The sequence below is a fragment of the Callithrix jacchus genome, chromosome 22, assembly GCF_049354715.1.
Source record: "Callithrix jacchus isolate 240 chromosome 22, calJac240_pri, whole genome shotgun sequence".
In the NCBI taxonomy this organism is placed as follows: Eukaryota; Metazoa; Chordata; class Mammalia; order Primates; family Cebidae; genus Callithrix; species Callithrix jacchus.
Genome location: NC_133523.1, coordinates 10,800,988 through 10,815,838, shown reverse-complemented (window position 1 = coordinate 10,815,838; position 14,851 = coordinate 10,800,988). Strand labels below are relative to the sequence as shown.

At 44.7% G+C, this 14,851-nt stretch overlaps 1 protein-coding gene across 3 annotated transcripts; it reads left to right on the top strand.

The window, feature by feature from the left end:
* The first annotated feature begins 272 nt into the window (after positions 1-272).
* On the top strand, positions 273-14,608 carry LOC100410675 (uncharacterized). 3 transcript variants are annotated; one of them, XM_035286473.3, is made up of 5 exons: positions 273-386; positions 6,903-7,001; positions 10,237-10,363; positions 11,037-11,097; positions 12,529-14,608. In XM_035286473.3, the coding sequence occupies exons 2-5, from the start codon at positions 6,963-6,965 to the stop codon at positions 14,165-14,167; spliced, it is 1,866 nt and encodes a 621-aa protein (XP_035142364.1). In that variant the 5' UTR covers positions 273-386; positions 6,903-6,962; the 3' UTR covers positions 14,168-14,608. The 3 variants fall into 3 exon arrangements, with proteins under 3 accessions (XP_035142364.1, XP_035142365.1, XP_078216748.1); XM_035286474.3 differs by lacking the exon at positions 6,903-7,001; XM_078360622.1 differs by lacking the exons at positions 6,903-7,001; positions 10,237-10,363; positions 11,037-11,097.
* Positions 14,609-14,851: the final 243 nt, after the last annotated feature.

Below are 14,851 nucleotides of genomic sequence, written 5' to 3'. Positions count from 1 at the left end.
AAACGTCACTTCGGGAGGGGTAGGGTCACGGCGTTGGGAGGAAGCCCGCCTTGCCAAGGGCAGTGTCTGGAACCTCTTCATCCGGCTCCACTCAGCACTGTGAGATCGCTTCTTTTGTCAGTCAGTGGCTAGGGGGCGGGATCTGGAGCACTATCCAATCAGGGACGAGGGGCGGGGCTGTGAGAACTGTCAATCAGGCGCGCTGCAGGGAGGAGGGTGCGACGTTCAAAGAGCCCGCGGAGTCTTCACCACGCCCCTGCGCTCTGAGTCCTGGCTCTGTCGCTGAGAGACGCCCTGCAAGGTCTGTATCAGCGTCTGTGGCGCCGGGACCCACACTGGACACTGGCTTGTAGGGAGGACACCCAGACACCTGGAAGCTGGAAATGGTGAGAGTGCGGGGCCTGGGGTCCCGAGGCAAAGAAGGGGCTGGTTAGAAACGGCCGGAACCGACCGTGAGAGGACCCGGGCCTCGCCCTGGGCGACTCCGGGGTCTGCAAACCCAAGTCCCCCTAGCCCAGCTCGGCCGTCGGTCCCCTCGGCCGCATGATGGGGCCAGGCTGGCAGCCGGGACCCCGGTGTCCTGTCCTGCCCCTGCGCGGCCACTGAGGTCCTGGCGCCCTCTCTTGGGCAGCTCCGCGCCCACAGCTCCGCGTCTCCCCAGATTGTGCGGTTGTAACCGGCACAGGTTCGCGGCCCGAGTCACCGCACCCAGATGCCGAGAGCTGCCGCAGAAACAGTTCAATAGGGGGAGAGGGGAGGACACCCTAGATTCGCCTCCCTGAGAGGTTTGGGGGTGGGGTGTTTAGGGGTCCGGACGGGGGTGGCTGGGGCGTGGGGTCGCTGGTTGGTGGGAAAGTGAGGGGCGCATCCTGGGATAGGAGGTGAAGAACTGCATTCTCCCGCTGGGTGGGCTCATTCGTGGGGTCTTCAGCCTGGTTGGCGCCAGCCTTTCCGCTGGAATTCAGGCTCTGAGAAAGAACTCAGGCGACTCTTGAGCAGCTCTCAGAGATCTTATCCCCAGGCACAGTGGGGAAGCCGGCGTCTGCCGTGACCTGACTCTCAGGGAGGCGGCCCCGGGAGGCGGCGGGGCTGAGGGCACCTGGTTAACATCAACTGCAATCTCGCCTCCAGCCTGGCTCGCAGTTCCTGTGAACCCGGTGAGGACGCTGCACGGTGATGACGGAAAGGTCACCAGGCAGAATCCAGACTCGTGTGTAGGGTTTGTGCTTGGAAAGAGGAGCTGTGATCCGTGGGGTCCCCAATACCTTCTTTTTTCCCAAGGGCGACCAGCCTTCCAAAGATGTGGGCAATAGGGTCTCAAATCCATCACCCTATCCCCTCGTCCTAACTCCTCCTAGGACTGGCAGTAAAGCCCCTGGTTTCCAGAGCCTTCCCCAGACTAACTTTCTCTCCTCTCAATTCACGGCAACTTTATGAACTTGTTCGTCAGGCAATATTTCAAACAGAGGCATTATTTTAATTGTCACTCTGTTTTCACATAGCAACATATGGCTCTTTTTTAAAAGATTTGTGTTTGTGAACATTTCACATTCGAGGAAGCAAAGAATAACCACTTGACTCCAGTGTAGAAAAGAAAAGTATGTGTGTATGTGGCTGTCCTTTATCTTGTCTACACAGATACCTGTAAAGAATATTTTCAGTTGAGGTTCCTCTTTGCAAATGGTACAGGGTGATCTGTCCTTAACCCACTCTCTATGGTATCCTGGTCCTGGGTTACAGAACTGTTTGGGGCTACTCCACGATGCCCATAGCTGCTGAATCTTTTGTAGTGTGTAGTGAACATCAGCTTTGAATCACTCCTCCCAGAGGACAGCCTGAGGTGAGGGGTGGGACCTTATAGGGGAGCAGCTGGGTGCCGACGGGTGGGAGGAGTTCCCTGGTATACTGTTTCTCAAAAAGTGAAGTCCTTAAAACATTCAGCTTTTCTTCCTCCAGTCCCAGTTTCCATTCCTTGGGGACACATGGCTGGTGAGCCAGCTGGTTGGTGGTATTGAGGGTATGGTCTCCTGAGAGGGTAGTTATTCAGCTGTTCACTGAGCAGGATGGGGGTGGGAGATGTCCCAAGTGATACGAGGACCTGAACTGACACTTGAGTCAGATTTGTCTGCATTCCAGTCAGCCCCTCCCTGCATTTGTCGTCTTGAAAAGATTTGTTCACTCATTTCAGCTTCAGCTTTTTATTAACTGCGAAATGTATTTTATCATTAGGGCTTAATAAAGAAAGTATGTTCAAAGAGGCAAGAACAAGTTGGGTTTCAGAAAATAAATTACATATTTAGTCCTATATTTTATTTATTTATTATTTTTAACTTTTATTTACTTTCTTTTGAGATGGAGTCTCGCTCTGTCACCCAGGCTGGAGTGCAGTGTCGAGATCTCAGCTCACTGCAGCCTCCATCTCCTGGGTTCAAGCAATCCTCTCACCTCAGCCTCCTGAGTAGCTGGGATTACAGATGTATGTCACCATGCCCAGCTAATTTTTTTGTATTTTTAATAGCGACAGGGTTTCACCATGTTGGCCAGGCTGGTCTCGAACTCCTGAGCTCAAGTGAACCAACTGCCTCAGCAGTTGGTTCCAAAGTGCTAGGATTACAGAAGTGAGCCATCACGCCTGGCCTCAGGACAATTTGAAATTGTTTTTTATTGGACAATTTCAAATGGAATTTCATGGCCTAGCAGTGAAAAGAAATTGGGAAAAACTGTTTTTCATTATGACTGCAGAAAAATGAATACATTTTTGCAAGAAAGTGTGGGTGATATATTGATGAATTATAAAAATTTACCAAAATGTTAGTTCCTCTCCTTTGTAGAGTGGAGAATTTGAGACAGTGAATAACTCTATTCTGTTCCTGTTATGTGGACTTGACATACTAATGCTAAATTCTGTGGGACAGGACTTTCCAACAGCTAAAGAAGTCAAATATCATTATTTACTTACTAAATTATTCTTTATTATGGAAATGATAAATTAATGACATTTGTTGTCTGAAACAGATAGATACTTGTGCTTTTCCTGTTGAACTATAAAATATAGGTCCTTTGCAGTTTCCTTCTCTCCTATAAACATAAATGCTGGATTGGAGTGATTTTTCTGGATTCATCACACATGAGTAATTTGTTTTTAAATACCCATGTAAGGCATGTAAAGGTAAGTGAGTAGCCTCGAGTGGGGTGGAGAAGCCTGAGGCCACTGACTCTGAGCTAAGGTCAATCTGGAGCCTGCAAAGAGAGGTCATTGAAGACCCAGTTGAGTTGTTCTTCCCAGGGAACCTCCCTGGCAGGTGGTTCATTCCTAACATGGGAGGAACCCTTTATGCTGAGAGAAGTGACAGAGCAGTGGGAAGTTGGAGATCCACAGGCAGAGACACTTAGGGTGATGCCCTGTCTGAGGTTATCTTTGTTACTGTTGTGGGGCTGTTGCTAGACCTTCTCAAGTAAAATAGATCTGGATTTGGGTAAGAAGTGACTTTATTCTAAAAGTATATTGCAAAAGGAGAAAACTACCAACTATAAGATCTGCAAGGATCTCGAAGCTTAGGCAGAAAATTGCTTTCCTTTTTTTTTTTTTCTTTTTGTTTCTGGGTTTTGAGACAGAGTCTCACTCTGTGGCCCAGGCTGGAGTGCAGTGGCGCAGTCTCAGCTCACTACAACCTTTGCCTCCTGGGTTCAAGCGATTCTCCTGCCTCAGCTGGAACTACAGGCATGTGCCACCACACCCTGCTAATTTTTTGTTACTTTTAGTAGAGAGGGGCTTTCACCATGTTGGCCAGGCTGGTCTTGAACTCCTGACCTCAGGTGATCCACCCACCTTGGCCTCCCAAAGTGTTGGGATTACAGGCCTGAGACACCACGCCTGGGCTTGTTTTTTTTTTTGAGACAGAGTCTTGCTTTGTCACTTAGACTGAAGTGCAGTGGTGCGATCTCAGCTCACTACAACCTCTGTCTCCCGGGTTCCAGTGATTCTCCTGCCTCAGCCTCCTGAGTAGCTGGAATTACAGGCACCCGCCACCACACCCAGCTGATTTTTGTATTTTTAATAGAGACGGGTTTCACCATGTTGGCCAGGCTGGTCTCAAATTCCTGACCCCAAGTGATCTGCGCACCTTGGCCTCCCAAAGTGCTAGGATTGCAGGCATGAGCCACCACGCCCAGTCAGAAAATTGCTTTTCTTTTTTTTTTTTATTTGAGACAGAGGCTGTCTGTCTGTTGCCCATTAGAGTACAGCTAGTTCTCAGCTCACTGCAACCTCTGCCTCCTGGGTTCAAGCGATTCTCCTGCCTCAGCCTTCCGAGTAGCTAGGACTACAGGCACATGCTACCACGCCCAATGAATTTTTTGTGTTTTTAGTAGAGACAGGGTTTCACCATGTTAGCCAGAATGGTCTTGATCTTCTAACCTCTTGATTCACCCGCCATGGCCTCCCAAAGTGCTGAGATTACCACCGCCCCTGACAGACAATTGCTTTTCAAAGTGAAGAGCAAGCAATATTAGAAAGAAGGTAGGAGAGAAAGCAGGATGGAAGGTGAAAATCTGATCCTACATCAGAGAATGTTTCACCTTGACTTCAGTCAGTTCTTAGGAGGGGTTAAAAAGGCAGTTTTGTGGCTGGGCCCTCTGCATTGCTTTGACTATGAGCCTCTTTTTAACCTGTAACAAAACCAGACAAAAACCCCTCCAAATTCCCACTTTGCCTTAGAAATGATTAGCTGAATAATTTTGTCTTCACTCACCAGCCTGCCCAAAATTAATGTAATGCAAATTTTCTTTAAATTTTTCTCCTTCCTGCTGGACTCAGTCTGAGCCAGCACACAATCTATTCTTTTTTTTTTTTTTTTTGAGATGGAGTCTTGCTCTGTCACCTAGGCCACATAATCTCAGCTCACTGCAACCTCCGGCTCTCCTCCTGAGCTCAAGTGATCCTCCCACCTTAGCCTCTCAAGTGGCCATACAGGCATGTACCACTATGCCCAGCAAATTTTTGTATTTTTCATAGAGATGAGGTTTCGTCATGTTGCCCAGGCTGATCTTGAGCTCATAGGCTCAAGTGATCCGCCTGCCTTGGCCTCCCAAAGTATGGAGATTACAGGTGTGAGCCACCTCATCTGGCCTGAGGTGATTTATTTAATTCTAGCTGTTAACCAGGATTACAGAACTGGGGTTAAATCAACATTATTAGAAGTCTGCTTTTACATTTACTGTGTTTGTTTAATCAGAGTATTGTACAAATTTAAAAGTCTGTTGGGGCTGACTTAGAGAAAGACACCTTTTGGTTCTGCATGCTGGACGAAGGGTTTATGAATCTGAGAGTTTATTTGGGTCTGTGATATAGTTTTTAAAAATATTTGGTCTTTTTTTTTTTTTTTTTTGAGTCTTATTCTGCCACCTAGGCTGGGGTGCAGTGCATGATCATGGCTCACTGCAACTTCCATCTCCTGGGCTCAAGCAATCTTCCTGCCTCAGCCCCCTAAGTAGCTGAGACTACAGGTGTGCGCCACCATGCCCAGATAATATTTGTATTTTTCGTAGAGACAGGGTTTCACCATGTTGCCCAGTCTGGTCTTGAACTCCTGATCTCAGATGATTCTCCTACCTCAGCTTCCCAAAGTGCTGAATTTACAGGTGTGAGTCATGGTGTCCAGCCTAAAAAATATTTGGTCATTATTTCTAGGTCCTGGTAAAGAAGTCCTAAAATCCTTGGATTTTTGCCAGTGATGGGAATGTGTTTTGTTATTCCCACCAAGCTCTTGTCAGACCTTAGGTAAAGTTATGCTAATTAGGTGACTCAGAGTGAGGTCACTAGGTAACTTCAGGATGGGGACTGGTGACCTGAAAGAGCAAACACATGATGACAGGATTGGAACTTTAAGCCCCATCTTCTGACCCTAGGAAATGGAGGGAGGCTAGAGATTAAGTTGTATAAATTTTTTTTTTTTGAGACAGAGTTTCACTCTTGTTGCCAGGCTGGAGTACATTGGCATGATCTTGACTCACCGCAACCTCCTCCTATGTTCAAGGGATTCTCCTCCCTCAGCCTCCTGAGTAGACGGGATTACAGGCATATGCCACCACACCCGGCTAATTTTTTGTATTTTTAGTAGAGACAGGGTTTCTCCATGTTGGTCAGGCTGGTCTCAAACTCCTGACCTCAGGTGATCCTCCCACCTCAGCCTCCCAAAGTGCTGGGATTACAGGTGTAAACCACCGTGCCTGACCAGTCGTGTAAAATTTATTGAACAAAGACATTGGGGCCAGGTGTGGTGGCTCAAACCTGTAATCCCAGCACTTTGGGAGGCTGAGGTGGGCAGATCACGAGGTCAGGAGTTGGAGACTAGCCTGGCCAATATGGCGAAACCCCATCTCTATTAAAAATACAAAAATTAGCTGGGCCTGTAATCCCACCTGTCAGGAGGCTGAGGCAGGAGAATTGCTTGAACCCGGGAGGCGGAGGTTGCAGTGAGCCAAGATCTCGCCACTGCACTCCAGCCTGGACTAAAAGAGTGAGACTCCATCTCAAAAAAAAAAAGGAAAAAAGACATCGTGACAGCTTCCAGGCTGGTGGATACACTGATGTGCTGGGAAGGTGGTATCACTCAAGAGGGAAAGCTTCCCCCATCCCTGCCCTTCCCCTTGCTGAATACCTCTTTTCCATTTGGCTGTTGTTGAGACATCCTTTATAACAAACTAGTAACCTTAAGTGTTTTGCTGAGTTTCATGAGTTGTTTTAGCCAATTATTGAACCGGAGGATGGTGCTGTTGTATTTATACCCAGTTGGTTAAAAGGTTAGTTCCTGGGGCTTACAAATGGCATCTACGGTAGGGGCCTGTTGTGGGACTGAGCCCTCCAGTAAGAAACTTATGGGATCTGTATTAATTCTGTGTAGCGTAAGAAGTGAATTATTGGACACCCAGTTGTTGCTGAAGAATTGGTTGGTGTTCAGCAAATGGCACACCTTTGTTATCAGAAGTCAGAAGCACCACAGGTCAGAGCCTTACATTGACTGAGTGTCTGTTGTTCATTACATGTTTATCACATATGAATCCAGCTGCATAGTTTTCCCTCTTCTGAGTTTTCAATTAGTTAATATTATATTTACTATATCCCATTAATATTATGCTGATTTTTAGTTTCTTTGCCTCAGTCTGTTTTTTTTTTTGAGACGGAGTTTTGCTCTTGTTACCCAGGCTGGAGTGCAATGGCGCTAACTCAGCTCACCGCAACCTCCGCCTCCTGGGTTCAGGCAGTTCTCTTGCCTCAGCCTCCTGAGTAGCTGGGAATACAGGCACGCGCCACCATGCCCAGCTATTTTTTTTTTTTTTTGTATTTTTAGTAGAGACGGGGTTTCACTATATTGGCCAAGATGGTCTCAATCTCCAGACCTGTGATCTGCCTGCCTCAGCCTCTCAAAGTGCTGAGATTATAGGCATGAGCCACTGTATCTGGCCAGTTAAAAAAGACGTGGCTGGGCCGGGCGCGGTGGCTCAAGCCTGTAATCCCAGCACTTTGGGAGGCCGAGGTGGGTAGATCACGAGGTCAAGAGATTGAGACCATCCTGGTCAACATGGTGAAACCCCGTCTCCACTAAAAATACAAAAAAAAAATTAGCTGGGCATGGTGGTGTGTGCCTGTAATCCCAGCTACTCAGGAGGCTGAGGCAGGAGAACTGCCTGAACCCAGGAGGCGGAGGTTGCGGTGAGCCGAGATCGCGCCATTGCACTCCAGCCTGGGTAACAAGAGCGAAACTCCATCTCAAAAAAAAAAAAAACGGGGTTTCACCATATTGGTCAGGCTGGTCTCGAACTTCTGACCTCAAGTGATCTGCCCGTCTCAGCCTCCCAAAGTGCTGGGATTACAGGCATGAGCCACCACGCCCGGCTACCTGGCCAGTTTGAGGGGACATTGAGTTTTTTCTTAGAATATGTACAATCTTTCCCTGTCTTTCCTTCTCCTTTGTCATTATCCAATGAAAAATTTGTAATTTTTCCATTGAAATAGTGAGATTTTTTATGAGTCTTTTGTCATGCTTAACTACATTTGGTCTAGAGGAAACCAGTTGCCAGTTTCCAAATGTTCTCTCTTAGTGTAATTGCATAGGATGGACTAAATATCCCAAGTAACAAGTTGCAACCAAACATGTGAAACATTAGCTACTAGGATCTCTCAGTAGAGATCCAGTGTTCAGAGCGGTTTTTTTTTTGAGACAGTCTTACTCTATCACCAGGCTGGAGTGCAGTGGCGCGATCTCGGCTCTCTGCAACCTCTGCTTCCCAAGTTCAAGCAATTCTTCTGCCTCAGCCTCCCAAGTAGCTGAGACTACAGGTGTGCACCACCACGCCCTGCTAATTTTTGTATTTTTAGTAGAGACAAGGTTTCACCTTGTTGGCCAGAATGGTCTCTATCTCTTGACCTTGCGATCCGCCTGCCTCTGCCTCCCAAAGTGCTAGGATTACAGGTGTGAGCCACTGCACATGGCCCAGAGTGTTTTTTCATAACTGTCTTAATCTGTTTATTGTTACTTATAGCAGGATTACCTGAGCCTGGGTAATTTATAAAAAATACTATTTGTTTTTTACACTCTGCAGGCTGGGAAGCTCAAGGTCAAGTCTTGGCATTTGGTAAGAGCCTTCTTGCTGGTGGGGACTCTGCAGAGTCCCTAGGTGGCACAGGGTAGCACATGGCCAGGGGCCCAGTATTTAGTTCTGGTCTCTTTCTCTTATAAGGACACTAGGCCTATTCCTGAGATACTCCATTTACTCATGAAGCCATTAATCTGCAAGTGGATTAGTACAGTCCAGAGGTCCAAACCCTCAAGATCTGATCAGCTCTTAAAGTTCCACATTTCATTATTGTCAGATTGAGGATTAAGTTTCAACATGAGTTTTGGAAAGCACAAACATTCACACCTAGCAGTGGCTAACAGGTATTCTCTCTCTGCTGACCATGTAACAAACTTCCAAACTCTCAGAGCGGGAATAGGAGTTAAGTTAAAAAGATATATATTTATATATATTATAGATATAAACATGGTGAATATATAATATTCATGGCATATAGAAACATTTTACATATATACAAACAATGATATATAGTATACTTATATATAACATAGTATATAAACATATTGCATATATATAATAAATATGTATATATTATATAATATATATTTTATAATATAGAGATCAAATATGTATATATAAATTTATATGTATTATAGAAAAATATATTTAAAATCTATATAATTATATATGTGTGTTATATATATATTTATATATATTTTTTACCTTTGTTTTTTGAGACAGGGTCTCACTCTATTGCGGGATCTCACTCTGTTGCTTAGGCTGGAGTACAGTGGCATGATCACGGCTCACTGCAGCCCCAGCTCCTGAGCTTGGGTAATCCTCTCACCTCAGCCTCCTGGGCAGCTGGGACTACAGGCAAGCACCAACACACCTTGCTATTTTTTTTTTTTGTAGAGACAGGGTCTCACCATATTGCCCAGGCTGGTCTTGAACTCCTGGGCTCAAGTGATCCACCTGCCTTGGCCTCCCAAAGTGCTGGGATTACAGGCATGAGCCACTGAGTCAGGCCTAGTTTTATTTTTTGTAGAGAAAAGGGCTCACTATGATGCCCATGCTGGTCCAAAACTACTGTTCTTAAGTATCCTGTTCTTAAGTGTCCTTCCACTTTGGCCTCCCAAAGTGATGGGATTGCAGGGAGGAGTCACCATGCCTGGCCCATATATTTGCATAAACAGTTCAGGCACACTTAGCCTCTGTTATTAGTTACATTGGTGGGACCCCCTTCTTAATCTGGTACCTAGATACCACGAAAGATGCAAGTTTGCAAATGAGCATTTATCAGAATATGCAGTTTCAGGATTGGTAGTGGTAACTCTTCTACACAACAGGTAGTTGTACTTTGTCATGACAAGAACTCCGTAGAAATAGACATCACGGGTGATGCAGGTAGTAAGACTCACCCACTTAACTCACCAACAAGACGGATGTTTCTCTTCGACTGTTACTTTACCAAACATTCAATTAAGGCATCATAATGGCTTTGTGGGAAAAAGTGACTGTAGACAGAATAAGAGTGGGTTTACTGTGTCGTTGAATAAATGCTTGGAAACCACAGCATCTTGCAGTTTGTGAAGTGACTATGGATTCTCAGTGCTGTCCAACTCAACCTTCCCCCTCTGCACATGTGGGATGTTTCAGGACTCAGTGGCTTTTGAGGATGTGGCTGTGAACTTTACACAAGAGGAGTGGGCTTTGCTGGGTCCATCACAGAAGAGTCTCTACAGAAATGTAATGCAGGAAACCATTAGGAACCTGGATTGTATAGGTAAGGATGATATCATCTCTTCACTCAGTCAATTAGAGACATTTGTCCCCTGGCCATCAACACTGTTCATGATTTGAAATCTGGAAAGGGGATATGGTTGATCCTTGAACAGCACAGGGTTTAGAGGTGCCAGCTCCTCAAACAGTCATACAATCCTCTAATAACTTTTTTTATCTCCCACAACAGCTTATTGTTGACTGGCCCACTTATGGGTAATATAAACATTAGATTAATCCATATATTGTATGTCATATGTATTACATACTATACTCATGATAAAGTGAGCTAGGGAAAGAAAATGTTGATGAGAATCATAGGAAGAAAAACTACGGCTCCAGTGGCGCAATTGGTTAGCGCGTGGTACTTATAAGAAGAAAAACTGTATTTACTATTCATTAAGTGGAAGTAGATCATCATAAAGGTTTTCATCCTTGTTGTCTTCACAGTGAATAGGCTGAGTAAGAGGAAGGGTTGGTCTTGCTGTCCCAGGGGTAGCAGAGACTGAAGAATATTCATATATAAGTGGAGCTGTGTGCAGTTCAAACCTGTGTTGTTGAAGAGTCAAGTGTCCTTTGGTGAATGAATCATGCATGATTGTAGTACCTGTAAAATCTTAGAGTTTTTCTATAATTTTGTAAAAATTTTTAGTGATTTTTCTGGGTCTACCTTTTAGAAATGAAATGGGAGGACCAGAACATTGAAGATCAGTGCCAAAATCACAGGAGAAATCTAAGGTAATTTGCACTCACAAAAGAAAGCTATGTCCCTGGAGTGGTTCATAGAATGATAAGAAAATTTTAAAAACAAGCAAAGAAGGTGGGGCGTGGTGGCTCCCTCCTGAAATCCCAGCACTTTGGGAGCCTGAGGTGGATAGATCATGAGGTCAGGAGATCAAGACCATCCTGGCTAACGTGGTAGAACCCTGTCTTTACTAAAAATACAAAAAATTAACTGGCTGTGGTGGCGAGTGCCTGTAATCCCAGCTACTTGGGAGGCTGAGGCAGGAAAATCACTTGAACCTGGGAGGCGGAGGTTGCAGTGAGTCAAGATCACTCCACAGCACTCCAGCCTGGGTGAGAGAGTGAGACAAAAGCAAAGAGATTGAACAAACCCAGCTTAAATTTATTCATTCTAATAATCCTTTTTCTAACCAAGTGCAGTGGCTCACACATGTATTCCCAGCACTCTGGGAGGCCAAGGTAAGATTGCTTGAGCCTAGGAGTTTGAGATCAGCCTGGGCAGCATAGTAAGTTTCCCCATATCTGTAAAAAAAAAAATTTTCCGGGCCAGGCGCAGTGGCTCACGCCTATAATCCCAGCACTTTGGGAGGCCAAGGTGGGTGGATCACGAGGTCAAGAGATCGAGACCATCCTGGTCAACAAGGTGAAACCCCATCTCTACTAAAAATACAAAAATTAGCTGGGCATGGTGGCGCACGCCTGTAGTCCCAGCTACTCGGGAGGCTGAGGCAGGAGAATTGCTTGAACCCAGGAGACGGAGGTTGCAGTGAGCCGAGATCGTGCCATTGCACTCCAGTCAGGGTAACAAGAGCGAAACTCTATCTCAAAAAAAAAAAAAAATGTTCCCCAGGAACACATAGTTAAATGTGACATAGCTGTTCAGTCTTTGCAAAATAGTTCCCTCCGAAACGGTATTAAGAATCCCCATGTGAGGCCGGGTGCGGTGGCTCACGCCTATAATCCCAGCACTTTGGGAGGCTGAGACAGGTGGATCACGAAGTCAAGAGATCGAGACCATCCTGGTCAACAAGGTGAAACCCCATCTCTACTAAAAATACAAAAATTAGCTGGGCATAGTGGCGCACGCCTGTAGTCCCAGCTACTCGGGAGGCTGAGGCAGGAGAATTGCTTGAACCCAGGAGACGGAGGTTGCGGTGAGCTGAGATTGGGCCATTGCACTCCAGCCTGGGTAACAAGAGCAAAACTCTGTCTCAAAAAAAAAAAAAAAAAAAGAATCCCCATGTGAATATCACGATTTTGCTAATAGCTGTGATGGAGCCATCTTACACTGCACTGTCACTTCACACTCAAACAGGGCATGAAGCCTGTACTTTGCATGATAATGTTAAAAATGTAAATCTAGTACTTTAATACGTATAAAAACACTTACAAGCAAACCTTTAGTAATATACTTCTTTGTTACAGAAGTCATACATGTGAAATTATTGATAACAGTCAATGTGGAGAAACTTTTAGCCAAATTCCAGAGAGTATTGTGAACAAGAACACTCCTGGAGTAGATCCATGTGACAGCAGTGAGTGTGAAGTCGTCATGGGTCATTCATCTCTTAATTGCAATGTCAGAATTGACACTGGACACAAATCATGGGAGCATCAGGAATATGGAGAGAAGCCATATACACATAAACAACGTGGGAAAGCCAATAGTCATCAGCACTGCTTTCAGACACATGAAAGGCCTCCCACTGGAAAGAAACCCTTCGATTGTAAAGAATGCGCAAAAACTTTCAGTTCTCTTGGAAACCTTCGAAGACACATGGCAGCACACCATGGAGATGGACCTTATAAATGTAAGTTATGTGGGAAAGCCTTTGTTTGGCCCAGTTTATTTCATTTGCATGAAAGAACTCACACTGGAGAGAAACCGTATGAATGTAAGCAGTGTTCTAAAGCCTTTCCTTTTTATAGTTCCTATCTAAGACATGAGAGAATACACACGGGAGAGAAAGCATATGAATGTAAGCAGTGTTCCAAAGCCTTCCCTGATTACAGTACCTATCTAAGACATGAAAGAACTCACACGGGAGAGAAACCCTATAAATGTACACAATGTGGGAAAGCCTTCAGCTGTTACTATTACACTCGACTACACGAAAGGACTCACACTGGAGAACAACCCTATGCATGTAAGCAATGTGGCAAAACATTTTATCATCACACAAGCTTTCGAAGACACATGATAAGGCACACTGGAGATGGACCACATAAATGTAAGATATGTGGAAAAGGCTTTGATTGTCCTAGTTCAGTTCGAAATCATGAAACTACTCACACTGGAGAGAAACCCTATGAATGTAAGCAGTGTGGGAAAGTGTTATCTCATAGTTCCAGCTTTCGAAGTCACATGATAACACACACAGGAGATGGACCCCAGAAATGCAAGATATGTGGAAAAGCCTTTGGTTGTCCCAGTTTATTTCAAAGACATGAAAGGACTCACACTGGAGAGAAACCCTATACATGTAAACAATGTGGGAAAGCCTTCAGTCTTTCCGGTTCCCTTCGAAGACATGAAGCAACTCACAGTGGGGTGAAACCCTATAAATGTAAATGTGGGAAAGCCTTTAGTGATCTCTCTTCCTTTCAAAATCATGAAACAACTCACACTGGAGAAAAGCCATACGAATGTAAGGAATGTGGGAAAGCGTTCAGTTGTTTCAAATACCTTTCTCAGCATAAAAGGACCCACACAGTAGAAAAACCTTATGAGTGTAAAACATGTAGGAAAGCCTTTGGTCATTTCAGTAACTTAAAAGTCCATGAAAGAATTCACTCTGGAGAGAAGCCATATGAATGTAAGGAATGTGGGAAAGCATTCTCTTGGCTCACTTGCCTTCTAAGACATGAAAGAATCCACACTGGAGAGAAACCCTATGAATGTCAGCAATGTGGTAAATCCTTCACTCGTTCCCGTTTCCTTCGAGGACATGAAAAAACTCACACTGGAGAGAAGCTGTATGAATGTAAGGAATGTGGGAAGGCATTGAGTTCTCTGCGTTCCTTGTATAGACATAAAAGGACTCACTGGAAAGACTCTCTGTAAATGTATGGAATGTGGGAAAACTTATTCAGTACTTTTATTTAATTTCGGAAACTTGAAAGAACTCACTTTAGAGACAGACCCTATGAATGTAAACGTGATAAAGCCTTAAGTAGTTTCAATTTTTTAAATACAGTTATCCCCCAATATACACAGGGGATTGGTTCCAGCACCCCCTAAATCCACAGATGCCCAGTCCTTCCTTATATGGCATATTTGCATGTAACCCGTGCACATCCTCATGTATACTGTGTAAATCATCTCTAGATTACTATTAATACCTCATGCATTGTAAAAGCTATGTAAATAGTTGTTTGGATTGTTAGAGATTCATGACAAGAAAAATAGTCTCTATGTGTTAATGTAGACACAGCCATTGCAGGCTCACCCACATAGTATATGTCACCTACATAGTATAGTATAAAATTTGTTTTAATATTCACAGATTGATTTTGTTTTGTGACCTGAGTGAGCATGTTAACACTCATCAAAATCCTGCTTCTCTCTTGATAACCCATGTATACTTATGGTGATGTTGATTGCTGTGTGGTGCCTAACATTGTCACGTGCTGTAGCATTACAGATAAGCAGTGAGACATCAGGCTAACTTGAATCTTGACAGAATGTCAGGATGATCATCAATGTTGGAAGAACTAGGTTCTGACTGCAGATGTTGACTTGTTGGAG

Bases quoted from the DNA above. Each gene is read 5' to 3' on its own strand.
- LOC100410675 (XM_035286473.3), top strand. From the start codon at position 6,963: ATGGCACACCTTTGTTATCAGAAGTCAGAAGCACCACAG. The intron at 7,002-10,236 runs GTCAGAGCCTTA...GGGATGTTTCAG, and splicing joins AGAAGTCAGAAGCACCACAG to GACTCAGTGGCTTTTGAGGA. The intron at 10,364-11,036 runs GTAAGGATGATA...TCTACCTTTTAG, and splicing joins TAGGAACCTGGATTGTATAG to AAATGAAATGGGAGGACCAG.